Source organism: Sipha flava, unplaced genomic scaffold (genome assembly GCF_003268045.1).
Source record: "Sipha flava isolate LNK unplaced genomic scaffold, YSA_version1 39_pilon_pilon, whole genome shotgun sequence".
Classification (NCBI taxonomy): domain Eukaryota; kingdom Metazoa; phylum Arthropoda; class Insecta; order Hemiptera; family Aphididae; genus Sipha; species Sipha flava.
Genome location: NW_020273107.1, coordinates 2,211,393 through 2,233,265, shown reverse-complemented (window position 1 = coordinate 2,233,265; position 21,873 = coordinate 2,211,393). Strand labels below are relative to the sequence as shown.

The 21,873-nt window shown below is 24.8% G+C and overlaps 3 protein-coding genes across 4 annotated transcripts; 2 read left to right on the top strand and 1 right to left on the bottom strand.

Moving 5' to 3' along the window:
- Positions 1–305: 305 nt before the first annotated feature.
- On the bottom strand, positions 306–3,406 carry LOC112688564 (eukaryotic translation initiation factor 4E type 2). Of its 2 annotated transcripts, none has more exons than XM_025561819.1 (5): positions 3,305–3,406; positions 3,181–3,244; positions 812–1,054; positions 578–730; positions 306–502 (listed from the first exon to the last, which is right to left on the bottom strand). In XM_025561819.1, exons 1-5 carry the CDS (start codon positions 3,322–3,324, stop codon positions 338–340), a joined length of 645 nt encoding a protein of 214 aa, XP_025417604.1. In that variant the 5' UTR covers positions 3,325–3,406; the 3' UTR covers positions 306–337. The 2 variants fall into 2 exon arrangements, with proteins under 2 accessions (XP_025417604.1, XP_025417603.1); XM_025561818.1 differs by having other exon boundaries at positions 3,175–3,244; positions 3,305–3,404.
- A 104-nt stretch (positions 3,407–3,510) lies between these two features.
- Positions 3,511–8,624, top strand: LOC112688563 (autophagy-related protein 23-like). The gene is made up of 8 exons (XM_025561817.1): positions 3,511–4,093; positions 4,163–4,286; positions 5,981–6,436; positions 6,499–6,669; positions 7,705–7,919; positions 7,997–8,195; positions 8,272–8,418; positions 8,484–8,624. Exons 1-8 carry the CDS (start codon positions 3,615–3,617, stop codon positions 8,523–8,525), a joined length of 1,833 nt encoding a protein of 610 aa, XP_025417602.1. The 5' UTR covers positions 3,511–3,614; the 3' UTR covers positions 8,526–8,624.
- Positions 8,625–11,017: 2,393 nt separating this feature from the next.
- On the top strand, positions 11,018–11,822 carry LOC112688545 (mitochondrial pyruvate carrier 1). The gene is made up of 3 exons (XM_025561801.1): positions 11,018–11,270; positions 11,444–11,544; positions 11,626–11,822. The coding sequence occupies exons 1-3, from the start codon at positions 11,203–11,205 to the stop codon at positions 11,778–11,780; spliced, it is 324 nt and encodes a 107-aa protein (XP_025417586.1). The 5' UTR covers positions 11,018–11,202; the 3' UTR covers positions 11,781–11,822.
- Positions 11,823–21,873: the final 10,051 nt, after the last annotated feature.

The following is a 21,873-nucleotide window of genomic DNA, read 5'->3' as shown; positions in this document are numbered from 1 at the left end:
AACACTCCAAGATTATTTATTTGTATTCTTGAGATTTCTATTTTTGCAAATTTGTGTTTTAAAAATATATTATGTAATTCTTAATTGAATTCAACCTTGTCAAGAGTTCATTGCCATAAAATTGCAGCTATATTGTGAATAAATGCATTAAATCTACAATAGTTTTTATTTTGTACATACACTGCCATTTTTTTTATTTATTATTGGATATAGTTGGGTTGTAAATAATAAATTGTATTTTAACATTTTTTTTTTTTTATATAATTATAACTTTATTAACTTATTTTTTAATAAAGTTTATATATATATAATTTAAGTTGTTTTTAATTAATATAATTTACATCTTATAAACACTAGATACTGATTTGATGCTTTCATTATGTGTTTTATATTCTAGAATTGTGTTTGGTGGCAAATTTAATACTCTGCGAAGTGTATCTCTTATTCTGTTAGTTGCTCCTTGATCGTATGAAGTTTTGTTCCATATTGATATAATGTCTTCCTAAAATAAGCAGTTTATAAATATAATAATAAAAATATGAGTATTGTTAGTATAAACTATTTTAAATTAACTGACTTGAAATCTTAATGAAACCACAGCACCACAAATTTCATCACCAACCATAAACTGTTCACCTAACATGGCTAAAATGAGATTCTCCCAACATCTAGATGCTAGACCTTTACGTATTCGTAATACCCATTTTCCACCCCTAGCATTTGATTCATCCTAAAAGGGTAAAACAAAATTATTTATAAATGATACTCGTACAAAAAAATCAGTTAAAAAAAATATTTATATTTTTTTTACCTCCCACATAGGTTTGATTCCAACTTTAAACAAATGAAATTCACTGTGTGATAACAAAGCACATGGCCTTACTAAATGACTATATATTGTCCAAAATTGTTCAACTGAACCAAACCTTGCTAAATATTTAAGGTTTTGATCATAACTAGGAGTATTTCCTGGTTTTCCAGGAAATCGACGGCTGAACCAAAACCAGTATTGATGTTGGAGTTTATGATCTCCAGACGGAATTGACAATGGTATCTAAAAAAAAATTATAGAAATGAATAGAGATAAGTTAATATAATATATTTCTAGTTTATAATATATCAAATTTAAAACTGTTATTATATCCAAAACCACTATACAGAAAAATCTGGATAATCTGGCAGATATCAGACCAGAGAACTTGCTGCTCAGTTAACAAAAACATTCACTGCACTAGCCTGAAAATGAACTTTGCATGTGGTTTTTTTTGTAAAAACTTCCCTTTAAAATGTTGCTTGAAATATATGTATGTCTATAACATTCATACAAAAACCATAGATATAAGGTATCTTCAAGTTTAAAAACTCACTAGTGTTTAATATAATGTACATACTTTTTAAACTTTAGTTTTTGATTACAAAAAAAATAAAAATCTTATAGGTTTATTAAGATTTCTTTGGTTTGTTTAATGTCTATATTAAGATAAAAAAAAAAAAGACAGTGCAGGAATGTTCTGGATTAATGCATGGCCAGATTACTAAGAATTTACTGTATCTAAGAATATAGTATATAATATATACATAAGCGCGCATAGACTGGCATGGTATTCATGCATAACACATTAAAATTTAATATTAACAACAAATTTGGATGGGGTAACTTAATTTAACTTAATAATTATATTTATCCAATATTCTTGTACATGTATTTACCCTTTACAGTTGTTTTGAAGTGATTAAAAAAAATATGGTTATTGAATATTGTGATAATATTGAATATTTTGGTGAGGGAGAGAAGGTTCACAGAGTAGTCAAAAGCCTAGGTTAGGCAATTAAAATTATAACATTATAAGTAACATTATAATGAATAATTGGTTAAAAAAATGAATATTCAATATTTTAACCAATTATTAATATCGGTCAATAAGTAGTTAAAATCTGCTTGTTTATTTTTAATAATTTGATAACATTAAAATAATAAATTACTATGAACAATTTACTTCGGTTTTAGTAGAATTAGGAAGTTTTTAAAATATTTTGTTGATACTAGAGTATTAAAAATTACTGATCTAGTATAGACAAAGGGAAAAAAGCTTAGATAAAATTATATTGGTGATTGATGATAGTAAATAAATATATAATCATACTTATAATAAATCCATATTATGATAGATATCCAATTTTTAAATTTTATGAGACCTCAAATTATCCAAAATGTTTCATTAAATATAAATAATATACCAGCAATGGGCCTGAATGGACCACCAAACTGATAAGAAAAAGAAATAATATAGTCCATCACGTTTTTTATAAAATTTTTTTAAAATACAAAATTTTAATTAGTACATAAACAGTTGTAATTTGTTGGTCATTTTGTATATAATGATAACATTTTGAAACTTAAGACTTAAGACTGAACACATGCAATTTACAATATTAGCTAAAAGAAGAATAAATTGTAATAAAATAGCATAGTTAATTTTTATTAATGAGCCATAAAAAAAAATTTATAGCAGACCATGCATTAAAATTTCTGTATAGGTATTTTACACATATGATATGAAATTACATTTTTTATAGTAGATCTCAATAAACAGTTAAAGATTTTATTACTATTAATTTTATCTGAATATATTTAATAGATTATACATTTTAAAATAAATATGATATAATTTTTCAATTCTTATTTAATGATTTAGTGAATTGGTTAATAACAGTCGCAGGCTGTAATTGATTATTACTGGCTTAATATATTTAATTTCAGCCCAACAAAAGAATATAGACTATAGCTGAAAATTAACTTATTTGATACGTACAAATTTAAATTAATTTAATTGAAGGTTTAGGAAAAATACTAGATCAAATATATCCTTTATTGTTAAATAAAATGTGAGATTTTATACTGTTATACAGGTTATTATAATTGTTGATAAAAAATATTTTATCAAGTTATTAATTAAATATAATTATTAGTAAAAACATGTTAAAAATGTCAATCACATTTTTAAGATATCAATAAAATTCAACCATAATTTTAACTCATAGTATGTAGTATCAATAAATGTATAAACCGACATAAAAATATAATAACAAAAATTGCAGTTTTTAATTATTTAGACATTAGTCAAAGAAGATATGCAAATGTACTTGGTTAGTCTTAAAATAATTTATACAAACATTTACTAATTTGTCAGCTATCATCATATCTTTGGATGTGGTGTTCTCGTCTTCATTAACTGTTTTCGATCTGAAAACATGCAGACATTATAAAATAATTATAAACAATTATTTTATCTAAAATACTAACCCTTCGAATTTACTAGCCATAATATTTTAGTTAAATGCAGTATAAAAGGTATGTTTATTCAAATATTTACAAATATGGTTCTATAATATATTAATATTCACAAAAGTTTAAACACGTTATCACACAAAATGCTTGGTTCTAATATTATCGTGTGTTGTGGCAATGTAAACAAATAAAAAGAACAAGAAAAATGTAATTATTGATAAGCGATAACAGCAAATTATTGGGTTTTAGTAATTTCAAATTATATTTTCATTCTATTATTAAATTATGTCATTATGACGGTAGATAGACTTATCACTGAACAATTATGAGCGACTCTTGCAGTGAAAATACCGATTTCTTAGTGTCTCTGCCATCGGATTTCTTTCAAGTTCACACATCAGATAGTGAAGCGGTTAATGATTCAGGAACCGAGGAATTGTTAATCAGCTCCAGTAGCAGTTTTAAAGGTGTAATTAACGATTTAGTAACAAATTTGGATACTTTGTCTAGTCAAATTAATGAAATTGAACAAATGGAAACTAGTTGTATCAGCAATGGACTGGCTAGTCCACTCAGTACTTCCTCACCTCTTAAACTAAATTGTGAAAAAAAAATTAACTATAGCTCCATTGATTCATTAATGCATGAAATGGTTAATACTTATGAATACAATGATAAATTATTAAGAAATATGGGTAATGGTCATCCTCAGCGTAATGTCAATTTCCAAGAAAATGATGTCAGATCCCCTGCCAAAATCAAAGAAAGCGTTTGTGAGGGATTAAATAATAACAAATTACAAAGGTGAATTTTTTAAGAAAATAATATTAATGAAGTAAATTGTGTATTTTACTTTGAAGAATTGATTTTTAGTTTATGTGACAACTTGGATAATGTAAATGCACATGAACCAATTTTAAATGATACTCAGAAATTGGATTCTGTTTCAAAAGAGAATTTATGGTTAAAACTCGGAAAGGAAATTTACCGCAGACAAGTAAGAGAATTTGATTGTCAATTTAAGAATGTGTTACCTATAGCAAATTTTGTAATTTGTTTTAAATACATTTTAGTTTATTTTCCTCATGTTTTATTAATACTTTATTTTCATAGTATTAATAAGTATAAATGAATATCCTTTACCAATAACTTCCCTTATTCTCATGTCTTGTTCTAAATAAATACTTAATAACTTCTGACTCAATGTTTTACCTATAATATATCAATTCCAATCCTTTTATTTACTACTTATCTCCTCTAATGCTTAACAAATCACCCTCTAACTTCATCATACAATTTCTTTATACTCCCAATCACATCAGAGTTCACAGCAATGAGGTTATTGATAGCTTAGCCAAATCCATGACCAACTCAATCTGTCCAGTTATTATTCAACTTCCTCATACAAATTTTACTCCAATTATACACCCACATTAAAAACCTCTGGATCACTCATTAGGGATATCTCCTAGCATAATTTCCTACCAGATATAAAAACATTGTCCTAAATTCTACCCAGTTCTACCATAGTTTAATGCAATTGATTATGTACAGAATACATATTTTTAATTTACCATAAATTACTTTACACTCTACATCCTACATCTCATAGAAAACCCATGTTAGTTTACATGAATGTTCTGCCTCGCATACCAAATGTTTAATTTTGTTAAGCTCATTAAAATCCGCAAGTGTTTTCTGCAATGTATTGTCCATTCTTAACTCCACTTTATATTGTATGTTGGTTTCCTTATTCGAATCTGTTGGATTTATTGTGAATAGTTTGTTTTTAAATTGTATATAACTGTATAATTGTATTGTTATAATAACTGAAATAATTGTTAAACTATCATTGTATAACAAAAAACTAAAAAAAAAAGAAAAGAATTATAAATGAATAAATAAACATATTAATATAGCATTTAATAGATATTTTTATATGGTTTAATACAGTACATTTTCAAACTAATTGTTAGTAGTCAAATTTGGTTAATCGGTTTAAGTATGCAGTATTTGAATATTTACTGAAAATAATAGTTCTTATTTTATTTTTACACCAATGCATTTAAACATTTTACCCTCAACTTCTGAATTGTAAATTTATTACCCAATACAAATAAAATTTATTTATTACTGATGTGTGGTCTACCGGACTTCATATATTTGTACATAGTCTAAATAAAAATATAAACAAAGTATAATCATTCAACATTCAAATTGTACTCTGAATATTATTTATATTTATTTAAGTAAAAATAAATTATTTTTATACAATTAAAAAAAAAAAAAAATTTATTATTATTATGGGTCAATATTGATATTGCCAACAAATTACTGTAAATAGAAAAAAAAAACAAATAGTAAACAATCCTTTATTCTTAAAAATAAAAAAAAAAATTAGAAAAAATAAAAAAATTTTATGATCATTAATCAGGATTAATCGTATAAGAAATATGTAGCCAATTGATTACTATAATAATATATGAAAAATAAATACTTGTGCACAATGAATTATACTGCTCTACACTGTAAGATCAAACTTTTAGTCAACAATAAAGTATTATAACTTCAAAACTTAGCCCAACCGTCAAATTCTTATCTCTTAATGATTTTTCATCATGAACTCTTGTTCATATTTGAATAAAAAAAAAAGGGCACTATAAACTATGAATATACCATTTAATGTTACAGAATATTGAAAAAAAAGTAGTTGATTTAGAAGAAAAATTAATAAATTACGAAAAAAAAATTGGTGAATGCAAAGAAATGGACAGTCAAAAAAATAATCTTCTTGATGAACTTGCTGCACGATCTGCTATGATTTTAAGTCAAGTAAGAGCATATAGTTCTATAAATGAAAAACTCAATCATGATTTACAAGGAGAACGTAAGAATAAAAAAGATATATTGGAAGCAATGAAAGAAAAAATTGAACTTTACAAATTTGATTCAGCTAAAGCTATTTCTCGTTGTAATTCTTATAAAGCTAGAACAGAAAGCGCAGAACGAAGGTTGAATGAGTTAATGAAAAATTGCCAAAAAGTAGAAGAACAAACCAAACATATGCAATTAAATATAGAACAAAAAAACGAAGAAATAGAAAGACTTCAAAATGAATTAATTAAAACACAAGAAAAAAATAAAAATGTAAATTTGTAACTATCATTTTAATAAAAGTGTACATCTAATTTATTATGTTATGTTTTTAGGTTACTGAAAAGTACAATAGAACTATAGATAAATGTAATGAATTAGAAAAAGAAGTATTAATTCTAAACCAAGAAAAAAAGGTGCTATGTGACAAAACATTAAAATATGACCAACTTTTGGATCAAAAACGAAGAATTGAAGAAATAGTAAATCAAATGAAGTGCACAGAGGTTTTTAAATATATAACTATACATTTTAAAATATATTTAAAATATATAATTATTTTACATAAAATATATAATATTGTACCAAAAGAACATGCTCAAGTGTAACTCATAATGTCTAGGCATTATTTTTCTGTTTAGTTAAAGTTTTTTTACCTTATGACTTTCACAAGATTTTTAATATTTAAGATTATGGAAAATTTTATAATTTTACTTTTTATTTTTTTTTATATGATTTTTGATATATCTGTTTAAGGAAAACCCCAAATAAACTGAAAACTCTTTCTTAAATTTAAATTTTATGAAATATTATTATAAATAATATAATAAATTTTGTTCTGATGAGTTAGAAAATGTCTAAAACAGAACAATTTTTAGGAACCATACAATTCCGTTTTAGAGGGTGTAGAACCAGTGACGGTGCTAGAGTTTCCGAGGCCTTCGTTAAAATAAATGTTGAATCTTATAATTACTATTAATAAAATATTTTAAGTTCAGTTAAATCAGAACCGTAGGGCCTTAATTATAATTTAAGGCACTGGACCCTGGGCAATTTCCCCTATGTCCTCCCCTTACGCCGTCCCTGTGTAGAACAGTTTAAATACAAATTTCACTATAATTGCTAAAATCATTATGTTAATGCAGAAAGAAAAACAAAGATAATACTGTGATATAAACATACTTTCTAATTTTTACTTTTATATATTTTTACAATATTAATTATTTAACAATTACAGTGTATTACATTTTTATTGCTTTTTTAATAATAAAACAAAATATACTTATCTTATGGTATCAAGTTTGTCAAAAATGTAAACCCAAAATGATCATATTAATATTCACCTTTATAGGATATTGGATAGTTAGGAATTAACAGTATGCCATTTACTAAATAAGTTAAATCAAATCCTTATTTTGGTATATAATATAATAGGTTGTACAATCCGCCAATAATTTCTGGTTACACCTATATATTGTATTAAACTTAAACATTTTTTAATTTAATATTAAAATTATAAAGAAAAAATTATTATTTATTAGATACAAACAACAGAAGAGCTGAATGCAGCAAAAGAGGAAATTAAAACTGTGAAGACTGAGCTAAAGAGTTTTTATCAAAAACAACTTGATGCTATGTTGACCGAAAAAGTGTCAGATTATCAACGTAAATTAGATGGGATTGTTCAAATTACGAATGAAGAAAATAAATTATTAAAGCTGCAAATGAATAACCAGATCGCTAATTATAAAGAAAGGTTGTAAAATTACTTAATAATTTTACACATGTATATGTTCATTAATAAATAGATATTAATGATTCCTTGATATTTAGACACGAAAAAGATAAAGCACAAATTAATGCAAAATATACAACAGAATTAGAAAATTTGGAGAAGATTTTAAAAGATAAATCTGTTTATATTTCCACTTTGGAAAAACGTTTAGAATCTGAGGTCCAAGAAAAACGACAATTAGTTAAAAGTGTTATGGAAGTTATGAAAAATGTTAATATTGAAAGTCAATCAAATTCAGTTAGTTAATATTTATTTAAATTAGTATACTATAAATTATAAATATAAATTAATGTATGCTTTCATTGATTTTCAGAAATTAAAAAATGATAATAAATATAAAAAAAATACATCCAATATCAGTAATTCATCTTCAAGATTAGAAGATGATTTTTCGTTTTTTGAACAAGAGAAATTATTACATCAAGTAACACCAACAGAATTAAGAAAGCACATAGAAACTGTGAGTAAAATATGTGATTTTTTTTTTTGATAATTGGCTGAGTTTTTTTTTTTTAATTTTTTCAGCTTTTGAATAAATATCCTGGAAATCCTTTAGCACAAAAATGATAATTTCATTGTATAATAATTATTTTTTTTTTTTGTTTGAGTGATGCATTAAACTACAAAACTTACATTGTTCCTTCACATTTAACTTTTATTTATGTATAGAAATTAGAAATATATAATTTATATATATATATATATTTACACAAAATATTATAATAATTTATACATTTATTTATGTAATATAATGTTTATTTTTATAGTAAATAATTTTTATATTATTTATATAATTTTAACTGTTGCATATAGTTAAAATAATAATATAGTGTAATTTAATTTATTTAGCAGATCAAAATATTTACAATGTAATTATAATAATTACTAGCATTTCCTCAAAAATACATTTTAAATCACAACTGTTAAATGTATAAATGTTTTAAGTCACTTTTAAGCTACTTCTTTTTATAAAAACAATGAATATATTATACCTATCCATTTCTCATAATATTTTTTTCAGTCTTATATCCATTTTAATATTTTTATTTCTGGACACTCAGTGGCTTTTAACAAGTGTTTTTAAAACAATATCTTTTAAATAGTTTGGTCATTAACTATAGAAATATTTACTCCAGCACAACAATATATAGATGTATATATCTTATAATTACTATTTTATGCTATTTTTGGTGTTTTGGTAGGTGGTACCTTGTATGGAAAGTATTTGACTAGTATTTTTTTTTAGAGTTTGATACCACAGTTTACACACTTTTATTTACAACCTCAGTTAAGCTTTATTATTTGTCTATCAAATATGTATTATAATCTTTATTATTTATTATTATCAGATTATCGAAAAATTGTTAATATTCTACTTTGTCTAGCAACAATTTGTTTTATATTTTAAATCTTCCTCAGAACCACAAATATATTACCATACCTATCGTTCATAAATGCTTGCATTTATTAACATCACTTATTATATCCTCACTGGTTTACTCAATAAATGCCGTAGCCAACCATTTTTTTGGGGGGGGGGAGGGGTACTTAATTATTTTCTCTAGTTTTTTGCAATACATACTTATCACTTATACCTATTACTTTATATGACCTCATTGTTTGTAAACTTTGAAGGTTCATATACCAAATTTTTTTTTAATTATTGTACAGCTGTTGGAAACTATAGTATTCACTATATGTTTAACATAACAGTATATAATAATGTATTAACATTATTGTAAACCATTTTTTTATATTAATTGATATATGTAATTTATTAAATAATTAATGTAAAATAATTGTATTAAAATTATATTCTAAATTTCCAATTTAAATCTACTCCGTTTTTTTTTTAAAAAAACATTGTATATATTAGAAAACATAATAAAGCCCTTAATGAAAAAAAAAAAAATTAATAAAAATATTTATGGTGGAAGGGGCACGTGCTTCCATCCCCCTTGGCTATGGTTCATTCATAACATTTCTTGTCCTGTTCAACTTCTTGTTCTTTACCTCTAATTTTGTACTATTACTTTAATTTTTATTAATCTAGGCCTAGGCACAGATACAAAAATGTTGTAAGAGGTACATAGAAAGTTTCTTTTTGTAAGTCATATATTATAATTAATTAAGATATTAATTTAAGATTAAGATAAGATTAATTTAAGATTAATTAAGATATTAATTAAGAGATAACAGTAATCGTTCCGTACAATATAATTTATAAATTATGGGGACTGGCGCCTGTAATATAGTCGTTAATCCCCTATTTCGTCAAGTTTAACTATACTTTTTCAAGCCACTTTTATGCCATCTTGAACTTTTCATATTTTGAGAACCTTTTCATGTTTTCAACGAATTTAATTATATCCTGGTACTTGCATACATTTAAATAACGCTTATCTCATAGTTATGAGACATTAATGATTATTTTCATCACAAGTCGTTATATTTTGTACTACACTCTGTATCTATTATGATATCATAACATAATCGACATAAACAGTTTTATGACATGTATACGTAATTTTATATATGGTTGTAAACTATAAACGTTTATACAATTTGGCGTGTGCACTGATTAAACCTACTTTGTGGTCTCAATTAAGACTGTAATTGTTTATGAATTTTTTTCGTTTTTCATTAATTCCATTATTTATTTATTAATTTATTTTACTTTTATTATTATTATTTTACATTAGTTGTTAAAGTATTACACTCCTACTTTAATCTTTACAATTTAACTGAAATAAAATAGATTTCAATGATTTCATAGTTTTTGTGCTCGTACAAATAACCAATATACATAGGAAATGGCCAAAATCCTGTCATAAACAAGACTAATTAATTAGATTAATTAGTACCTATCAATAGAAAATCTTCAATATTATTTTAATTTAATAATGTATTAACGATTAGACATTAATAAGCTTTCATTTCTTCATGCTTACTGGCATAGAAATTATTAATTCTCAGTAGACAACCACCGAAGTAAAAAATCGTTTTTCAATGACTTATCACAAATTACGTACTCTATGGTCTTATCAACGTTTATGGTAGTAAAAAAAATTAACTACATACGTATCGTCCTTACTGTTCATTCTTCATTATTTATATAGTCGTTGACCTCTAATACTAAAATTATTTTTCATTTGAAAAATATTAATAATATTGATTTTTTTAATCTTTTAAATTCAAACGATCTCTTTCAAAACTTTCCCCTAATATTAAGTACCTACTAATCATGGCTTCCATGGGCAAGAAATTATTTGAACAACTCAAAAGTAAAGAATTCCGTACTTATTTAATGAGGTAAAATTAAATTGAATCGTTTAAACATTTTATTAAATACAGGTGTTACTTGGCTTTCACCTGAATCACTGCTTAACGGCATTTCCAGGTGATGGGTGTATTGCCGATTCTTTGGGGAAAAAAAAAAAGGTGTTACTTGCCTATAACAATAATTAATTTACGTTTTCTGTTAGTACTCACTTTTGGGGTCCAATAGCTAATTGGGGTATACCTATAGCTGCATTATCAGACATTCAGAAAGATCCGGAATTAATAAGTGGCAAAATGACTGGAGGTAATATATTGATTTTGATTTTAATCTTGTGTTAAATTTGTAATAATTATATTTTATATTATATGTTAAATGTTTTTTTAGCCTTGTGTTTATATTCAATAGCATTCATGAGGTTTGCATGGAAAGTTAAACCACGAAATATGCTTTTATTTGCATGCCATGCCACAAACGAAGTTGCTCAAGTGATCCAATTTTCAAGATTTGTAACTTATAATTATTTATCTAAAAAAGAATGAAATATTATAAATATTCCAATTTTTTTTTTATTATTTCCGTATACGATACTTGATTTTTTGTTTCAAAATCAAAATTACATTGTGATAGACCTACTGTTACATACATTTTTAGAAATGCTTATTTAATATTACACTTCTTTGTTATTATTGTAAACAAATGTTAACAATAAAATTTACCAATTCGTTACATAATTTATTTTATATTATTTGCATATTTTGTAATTAATTAGTGTTCCAATTTAGAAAATTACTTAGCTGTAATAAGGATAATGATAATATGGTGACAACTTAAATTAATTATCATTATCATGATAATTTATCAAAACAATGTTATTAGATACATGACAGTAGTTATTTCTTATTTATATTTATATTTATTATGTCCATTTAATTTCCTTGTTTAGGTTATAGGTTATCATTTTTTTATTACTAGTTATTGTATAATTCTAAATATTTGAGTAAATTAATACAATTTTGTAAATTGTTTTTATCTATCTGTCATTCAATTTATTTATATTTAATTTACCTAATTGAAGCATAATTATAATGTCAACTTGTCAGTAATTGACTACTAATTGAGATTAATAAATTTTTTAATCATGATATCTCAGACTTAATCATTAACGACTAGTATTTTATATTATAAAGCATTAATTCCTAGTATTTCTAAAGATTGAATGTGTTAAAAACCATGGTTTGAAAAAAAAATTTAAGCTAATTTTTTTAGCCTTTTAATAAATTAACAAAATCAAAATTTTAGTAGGTAATATTTAGAGTAATAAAATTAAGTTATCTCTATTACATTATTGCTTATTATGGATGGTTAATATATACATTTTTATTTGCGCTTCCATTATTATTATTATTATTATATCATTACATTATTATTAATTATTATCACCATATTATGTTAATTTCTTTTTTTAATAAAATAATATCCCCATGAGTACAAAGAAATATACTGTATATGATAGTAGAATATCATGTGAATATTATGTCTCGATATAATTGATGACCACCTATTTGTATTTATTAATATTATAAATTACAAAAATTATTATTTTATTATGTACCATCTATCATCTGTGATAATTTGTAGGTAATATAAAATCCAGTATTTATAGATGCATAGTATTATAAATGCATAACTAATATATAGAATAAAATATATCATTATCTAACTACATTTATTATGCAATGTGTAATCGATAGTTGGAAACACTTTGTAACTCTGCACATATTAAATATATTTGAATTATGTTTTTATGAATGCCTAACAAACTTTGTCATACACTTATTACACTAATTAAACTAATTTTAAGCCATTTAATTTTGCGAATGTGCATAACAATTTTTTTTTTAAATGACAACACCCCCCTTTTTTCTGGTAATTATTTTGACAGATATTTTTTTATAAATTTTAATGGAGAAACCAACTTCTTAAGTTAAAAATTAGCTGAGTTATGAATTTTTAATGTTTGATATTAGTTGAAATAGTTGCATCACGTCAAGGTGATGCTGAACGTAGGATTACGTTTATTTCTTGACTGATTACTGAATTAGAAAACAGTCCCATAATTTTAAATTACAAATTGTGGGCAGATGAGTCTAAATTCACTAACAATGGGGATTATAAATAAACAAAATATACGTTATTGATACAGTCACAATCCCCATTGGGTTATTGTTATCGTTTTTGGCGATAATTTTATGTCAAAATTGTTTACTGTTAACAAAAATGTTCCCTTCTATAAGTTTGACAGTTAATTAAATTTGAATAAAAATAATTTTTGTTTTAATTTTTAATTGATACCTACATTTTATGTTATGTCATTGTGGTATAAAATTTATAGAACTTAAGATGACTTCTCATGTATTAAGCAATAGAAAAAAATAAATGGGATTTGTATGCAAATTGTAAGTATATGCAAAATATTTTCACCACCCCCCTTTGTGGCTTCTCAAAAACCGCCACTGGCAAAAAAAAAAAAACGAATACAAAATTAATAAAGAAATATGACGTACCTAATGGCAATACAAGGTGAAGAAAAATTAATTATACCTATAACTGCAGAAGATTACCAAGAAGGTAATTGTGTAAAATTATGCTTATAATGAAGAAATATTTAAAATTTTATATGAAACACATTAATCTATTGTGCACGATGGTAGAAATCGTATGGAATTTGAGATGAATAAAAAGTATAAAAATACTACTAGAGAGACAATAATGTTATATTTAAATATTCGTTAGTCATGTTAGAAAAAAAGAAATACAGTGAAAAAAGGATTGGTGGTTAAACCAATTATTTCTTCGGAAATGAATTCGAGGTTTCAAATTGACCTAATTGATATGCAAACACAAACAAATGGAGATTACAATTTTATATATCTACCAAGATCATTTGACAAAATTTTTAATATTTATACCTTTAAAATATAAAAGTGCCGAAGCAATTTCTAATGTACTATTAGATACATATACCATTTTTGCGGCACCCGCTATTCTCCAAAGTGACATCAGACGTGAATTTGTAAAAAAAATAATCTCTGAATTTGTGGAAAGATTTGAAAAAACTTCATGGTAAGTCGAAGCACTCTCAAAGCCAATTTTCAGTTCACAAAAATCGTGCTTATCATCATGATGCAATGAATGCATGTTTGGTACTCCATCTAAAATTGATTTAACATAGATATTACAATATTGTTGACAATAGGTATTTTTTATAAACACGATTGAAAAATTAAGAATCGAAGAACTACAAGCTGTATTAGAGTTTACACAAATTCTTTCTAACGACAATAAAAATAATGAAATACTTATTTCAAGAAGAAATAAGAAGAATATGATGAAAAAATAAGAAGAATATGATGAAGATCAAATAATTGAAAAAAGAAAAAAAGAAAAATATGGATAAACCAAAACCGATAAGAGTGGTTAAATAACCTAAAATTCCAAGTAAAAAAAATGATGGAAATGTTCGAAAAACCATTTTGCTTAGGAAATATTGGAGATTCAGTAAAAGTCAAAATTCTAAATGTGGATAGAGCACGGCATGACCTCCGAAATGTTCTTGGCGTTATAATATCAAGTAATCATTTCATAATTTATCAATAAACTAATTTTATATAAACTATGAACATTAAAAAATATATTTCAGTAAATGATAACTTCTATGAAATCGGAACGACTTCAGGAAAACTGCAACAATTATGCAGCAGAAACCAATTTACAATTTGTACATATTAATGATGTACCGGATAATTTAATTTCACTACGAGAAGTATGCCGTGCCTCTTTTAATTTAAGAGGACAGGGATATGATTGGTGCAATTGTACACAGCTTTGAAAGACCAATAAATGCAAGTGTAAAAAAGGAAACAGAATTTGTAATTCTAAATACTAAAATTCTTAATTAACTAACTCTGTGAAAATAAATAAGAAATAATTCTAAAATGGAACAACATCAATATAAATTAATTTTTCTTCAATACAAACTTAAAAATAATTAACAGTTCATTACTGGGGAGTAACCAAGGGAGAGGGTTCGGTTTTGGATCCCCCATTGAAATTTTTACATACTTACTCAATGGTTTAATAGTAAATAGTATATAGCAGGGGTAGCGAACCCATGGTACGCATGCCAAAAATGGCACATTGACCAAATTCTGATGGAACGCGCAAAAAATTGAAATTATACAAAATTAAAAAATTTTACAAAAATATTTTTTTACTATTTTTAAAATGTTGGTTGTAACTAATTCAAATAAACAAATTATATATGTTTTAAAAATAACCATATTCCTTATGCTTTCATATTTTTGTCAACCTATGTTGGTAAAAGCTAATTCACTATAAAAAATGTAGGTAATTAAATCGAAGGAAAGAAAGGTTTTGACTAACAAAACAATTGCTGCTCGTGTTTCACTAAGAATAACTAAAATTCAATAAAAATAATGTAATAAATCTGTAATTTTGTTTATAGTCTTAGAAAATATAATTTTCTTTGGGCACGTAAACGATTTTCAAAACCGGAAAAGAAAAATTTGGTATTTGAACCTAAAAAGGTTCGCCACCCTTGGTATATAGTGTATTTTAATTTCCCAATATTTTCAATATACAAAGATTACAGATTTTATAATATACCTATAATGTATACAGTGGCATAGCCAAGATTTAATTTCGGGGAGGGGGGGGGGCTGATTAATTTCTTCAAGACTTTTGTAGCGACTGTTATGGATCATTAAAATAATTTTTAAATTTTCTTAATATTTCTAATATTTCGGAGGGGGGGGCTACAGCCTACCTATTATTTATTATTATTAATTAAATAATGTATTTTTTTATAATATTTTACTACCAAATAAAAATCTATTTAAAATTATAGTACCTACCTGTTATAGTAAACCTTTGTGCAGAATATGTATGATGTGTAAATAACTATTGTGTGACTATTACTATAGTTATTAACAGTAATTTGTTGGTATTGAATTAAACTATAATTATAATTCGAGAACAGATAAGTTGCGTAATAGATAAAATAAAAATTTTGGACCCCCTCCTAAAAAATTCCAGGGTACGCCCCTGGTTAATTACTTACAACTCATGTTCCTGTTGCTCATTCGAGTGAATAAATAAAAATACAAGTGCCAAATTGAATTAAATATTTATTTAATAAATACATTAAAAACCTACTGCATATAAAATAAGTATTAATAATAACAACATAAATAGTTATTATATTAAAATTGTGTCTTCAGTCTGAATTCTGTATAAAAAACAACAAATAATCATAGTAGTAATAGTACCTATTAATTATTTTTTAAAAACTTTAAAAAACAATTAAGATAGGTAACTTAATTTAAAAAATATCTAAGTAGAAAACATAAGGTTGGTAAGTAGTCAAATAACAAATTCCAAAATTCTTTTTTTAAATTTGGCAAATTTGTTGATTGTTTCATCAATGGATACAATAATATTTTTAAAGCTAAACCTGTTAGTTTATGCTAGTCTATTTTTGATCTTAACCATGTTTTCAATTAACAAAAATATATTTTTGGCCAATATTTGCAAGTTAAAGAATATAAAACAGATATTGTCAGTTAATATGATTATTATTATTTGGCTTAGGGGCTTCTAGCTCTATAAAATACACAAATATGCATGCATTTGTTCACAAAAAAATGACTAAATACCTAGTACAAAAATAAGTACCAGATATTATGTTGTAAAAAAAAAATAGGCGAGTAAAATTATTAAGGACTTATATAGCTCTAATAAATATAAAAATATACAATATACATAAATGCACCAAAAAATGACTAACTAGTAAATATGTGGTAAAAAAAGTGTTACTTTAAATTACTTTTTATTATCTGATAAATACCTCGGTTATGGTTGTAAATGTCTATAACCCTAGCAATATTTATGGAAGATAATACCACTATTTGTTTCACAACCAAAAATGTTATGATATAAGAAGATAAACAAAAATTGATACCCGTGATCAAATTCACATAATATTGAATTTGTTATCATATTATAATGATAGACTAGTAATTTATATTGTTAGGTAATTATTTATACAATACATTTATTAAATAAATTAATATATTATATTAAAAAAAAAAAATACAAACCATGTCCCCTTCGCCCCCTTCAAATACGCCCTTGAAATATTTATAATATAAAAAAAATGAATAAAATTAAATTTCATTGTTTTAAAATATTCATAATCTAATAAATATGTAGTCATTAATAATCAAATTATAATCATAGCCGTGCGCAGGGGGTATGCAGGGTATGCAACTGCATACTCTAAACATGGAGCCTTCTTTCTAAAATTATAAAAAATAAATAAAAATTATGACATATTAAATCTTATGTATATTATGTGATTTTGTATTATATTATGATTTTTATTATATTTTTAAATTTAGGCCCAGACAGTTTAATTTATTTTTGAAATACAAATCATATGCTATAATAACGATTTAATGTGTTAATGAAATTAAGAAGTACAATAATTCAAGCAATATTAAATAGCTATCAACTGCAGAACAAGAAATGGCTATAAATTAAAATCCCGAAAACATTGATGATATTAAGAACTTAATTATACACAGAATTGTTTTATGATTAATTTTGATTATTTATCAAATTTATTTTGTTTTTCATTTAAGTATATAATTACGTTTTTATTTATTTACCCTATTTAAACGTATTACTCAAACCATTTCAAGTGTTATGTATTTAATTTTTTTTTTTCGTAATTTATTTTAAATTTTAACTATGAAGACAGTTATAACGATTAAGAAATGGCTATTCAGTCACTTTTTTCGGGGAAAAAAATTAAAATTTTAAATCAAATAGTTATTAAGACCAGAATTTCGAACGTTTAAATTAACTTTCATTTTAAGGGGGGGGGTAGGCAGTGGCAGCCTTTTGCATACCTTGAAATAGAGGTCTGCGCACGCCTATAATTATAATAAATTATTAGTAAGATATTGTACGGTTATAAAAATAAGTATAACAGTTATATATTTCTATTCGAGGTTGATGTGGAAATTAAGAGAAAACTCAAACTGTAATTGTGGAGAGGTACAATTAATGAATGACGTCATAAAAAACTGTAAGGCTCGACGATAATCAGGAGAGTTGGAAGACTTCTTCAAAACCACAGATCTGGCCATTGAATGAGCAAACTTGACGTCGAATTATGAACCAAAAGTTACCTGATATAATTAATAACGTAATGTATTTATATAGTTGCTTATTTTATTTACCAACCTTAACTGTTTTTATTGATTTATTGATTTATTTTTCTTTTATATTTTTTATTCTTTACTTAAATTATATTGTAATAATTGTTGATTGTGTAGCGTTTAAGATCTTGTATGTCAGTAGTGTAACTGGGAAAAAATCTAGGGGGGGCAATATAATATATTTATTATTACCAAAACCCTGACACCCCTCCCTCTCACCAGTTAAAACATATTTTTATTGTATGTATTTTATACAGTATATCTAATTGTTTGATTTTACATAAGTCTTTCAATTCATTTTATGGTTTAGATAAATATAAATTGTAGGTAGCAAGTACTAGGTACCAATATTGTTAAATAATACCTATAAGTGTTCATTAATAAAAAGTGCTATTTGTACTGCTGGATTATCTGGGGAGGGAGGGCAAAATTAAACCTTTATATTTCAAAAAATTGTTAGGGGGGCACTTGCCCCCTCCCCCTTGACCCCCACTATTACGCCACTGTTATATTTCATACAAAAGAAATAAATAAATTCGAGGCTCAAATTGCCCGGGCAATATACCTACACATTGCAAGGTATTTCACAGCAGTGTAAATTGGATCCAATTTCTGGTGGTGTAGAGGCATATTCTTAACTTATAATTTCCGACACACCAATTTTCTAATTTCCTAAGTAAAATTCTTCCCAATAAACTATATATTTACCCATATATTTCTTTAAATACCAAATAAATTTTGAATTATTTTAGCATTAAAACCTTTATTATTATAATATTAATAAAACAAATAATCAAATTTTGTTTTTAGTATAGTGATTTCCTTGACTCTTGAAAATAATATTATAAGTATACAAATTTCAATGATTTTCTGGTGATACAAAAACATTTCTTTGCACCACCACAGTTTAGGCCACTAATATTTCATATTGCTAGTAACATGTATTGTACGTAAATTACGTAAAAATTTAATTTTCTAAAAATTTCTAAATTATATCTGACATAATGACAAACTTTTTGATTTATAGAAAAAAGAACTTATAAAGAAACAAATACCAATTGAATTTTTAGGTTTTAAGTGTAAAAATTGTAAGTTATATGTTTTTTACGATAAAAATGATTTAATAAAATAATTAAAAATTAAATAAAAATTAAAAATTAATAAATAGTTAATACGTAAATTAATATACAAATAAATAAACAAATACCTTGTTCATATAGATATAAATAAATAAAACCTTAGTTTATAGTATAATTATATATTTGTTAAGTACGACAAGTTTTGAATTAAAAATTCATTATCAGGTAGATACAAAGTTAATAAAATTAAAACTAAATAGAAAAAAATAAAAACGGAACACTTTTTTCAAGAGTTTGAATACGTTTTTGAAAACGTTTTTAAAAAACGTTATTAAACGGAAAAAACTGAAAAACGAAAACAATTAATAAAACGAAAACGAAAAAAAACGAAAAAAACGAAAACAATTAATATAACGAAAACGAAACAAAACAAAAACGTAAAATGGAAATAAATTATAGTATTATACATTATTTATACCACGAAAAAAAAAAAGTATCTTTTAACTTTTTGGTTTTTAATCTTTACCAATGCACTTTTAAAATTTAAAAATATTTTAATTTTCTAAATTTTATATAAATTATAATTTTGATTTAAAATAAAATTTTAAGGATAATTAATTTGAATTTTTAACTTTTAAGTGCATTTCTATACTGAATGTTACTCTTATAACTTAAAAGTTAAAAGTTACGAGTTATAAGTTATAAGAATATATTATATATATAAAAAGAAAAAAATTATCAAAAACGTTATTTGGAAACAATAAGGAAATAACGTTTTTAAAAAAGTTAATCAAAAACGATATTGAAAATTAACGTTTTTAAAAACGTTAATCAAAAACGTAATAATCAAAAACGTAATAATCAAAAACGTTTTCTATCCCTGCTTTTTTCATATTAGGCACAAATTGGTGGGGGGGGGCAGCTGACAAATTTTTATATACAATTGGTCTAGGTGTTTATAGTTAATTGATACAATGATCTTGGCTTTCAGCTTTAAATAATTTATTTCTGACTATTTTTATTGTATATATCAGTGGTCCCCAAACTTTTTTGATTCACGCATTCCCAAAATAAAAAAAAATGTAATCGTGCCTCCTGTGAATAAATGAAACAACATTTTTTTTTATTATTTTATTAAAAACAAATTACTGTCGATCTAAAAATAAATATATGGTAGTCTAATATGTAATATAAATATTTGTCTTGTGCCTCTCCCTAAGTGCTTAGGGAGGCACACCTCACTGTTTGAGAACCATTGGTATACAGAATAACTTTATCAAATATACTATGTAGTATTTGAGTGCAATAATGTGTTAGTTAATGAATATGTATCCTAAGGCAAGTCTCATCGAGTTTCTAGAAATGACATATATTAGTCTTCAAAGATTTCATGTAGGTATATTATAATAAAATAAATTTTACATTTAAACACTCAAATTTTAAAATCTAAATGATTAAATGGTTGGCTGTATTGAACACTTGTAAATAATAACATTTACTTGTAGGACTATATAACTATGTTCTGCTAATAATGTCAACGTCAATTAATTAAAAGGGCGTCCTCATAAATTATCTTTGTCATTTTATTACTGTCTTTATATAATTAATTAGTCTATGTACCAAACATATAATTTAACCCGAATTTTCAAAGGTCTTTGAAATCAATGTTTTGACAGAATTCAGCTTTTTTAGCTTTATACACATTGCTCTCATAAAACAAGCCTGGTGAAATGGGGGGGGGGGGTGAATAGGAATACTTATAAGTGATATATAGCGTACAATGAATACTTGACCGTTATTTAACCAATTTATTGAAAAATAAGTACAACGCTTAATACAAATAATTAACTAGGTATCTATTTAAGTACCTGTAAAAATTCACTATTCAAAATATTAATTAAAATAATAATTTAACATTTCTCTTTTTTTTATTTGCAAACCTATTAATGACTTCTTAAAAATACGGTTTCCAAATGTTCCTATACTTTGGCTTATCTGTATTTTATAAAATCAATGGTTATAGCTTGGTCGCTCGGTCACAACATCGGTCGTATATAGAACCGTGATCAAAACTATTATTTATTCTCATGAAACATCCTACTTATACAAATATATACAAAATTTATAGGTATTTATATAACTATTATATATACTTATATAAATATTAGTAATTAAATCTGTAAAAAAAAAGCCCAAGGGTTGGGGGGCAATCGCCACGTCCACCCCCTAAATGTCCGCCCCTGCTCTAG

What these genes read in the sequence shown, in the direction of transcription:
- LOC112688564 (XM_025561818.1), bottom strand. Translation starts at nt 3,324, where the DNA reads ATGGCTAGTAAATTCGAAGG. An exon ending in ATGGCTAGTAAATTCGAAGG is followed by an intron (nt 3,245 to 3,304) that starts GTTAGTATTTTA and finishes GCATGTTTTCAG; the next exon opens with ATCGAAAACAGTTAATGAAG. An exon ending in GAATCAAACCTATGTGGGAG is followed by an intron (nt 731 to 811) that starts GTAAAAAAAATA and finishes TTACCCTTTTAG; the next exon opens with GATGAATCAAATGCTAGGGG.
- LOC112688563 (XM_025561817.1), top strand. Translation starts at nt 3,615, where the DNA reads ATGAGCGACTCTTGCAGTGAAAATACCGATTTCTTAGTGTCTCTGCCA. An exon ending in AATAATAACAAATTACAAAG is followed by an intron (nt 4,094 to 4,162) that starts GTGAATTTTTTA and finishes ATTGATTTTTAG; the next exon opens with TTTATGTGACAACTTGGATA. An exon ending in CACAAGAAAAAAATAAAAAT is followed by an intron (nt 6,437 to 6,498) that starts GTAAATTTGTAA and finishes TTATGTTTTTAG; the next exon opens with GTTACTGAAAAGTACAATAG.
- LOC112688545 (XM_025561801.1), top strand. Translation starts at nt 11,203, where the DNA reads ATGGCTTCCATGGGCAAGAAATTATTTGAACAACTCAAAAGTAAAGAA. An exon ending in TTCCGTACTTATTTAATGAG is followed by an intron (nt 11,271 to 11,443) that starts GTAAAATTAAAT and finishes GTTTTCTGTTAG; the next exon opens with TACTCACTTTTGGGGTCCAA. An exon ending in AAGTGGCAAAATGACTGGAG is followed by an intron (nt 11,545 to 11,625) that starts GTAATATATTGA and finishes ATGTTTTTTTAG; the next exon opens with CCTTGTGTTTATATTCAATA.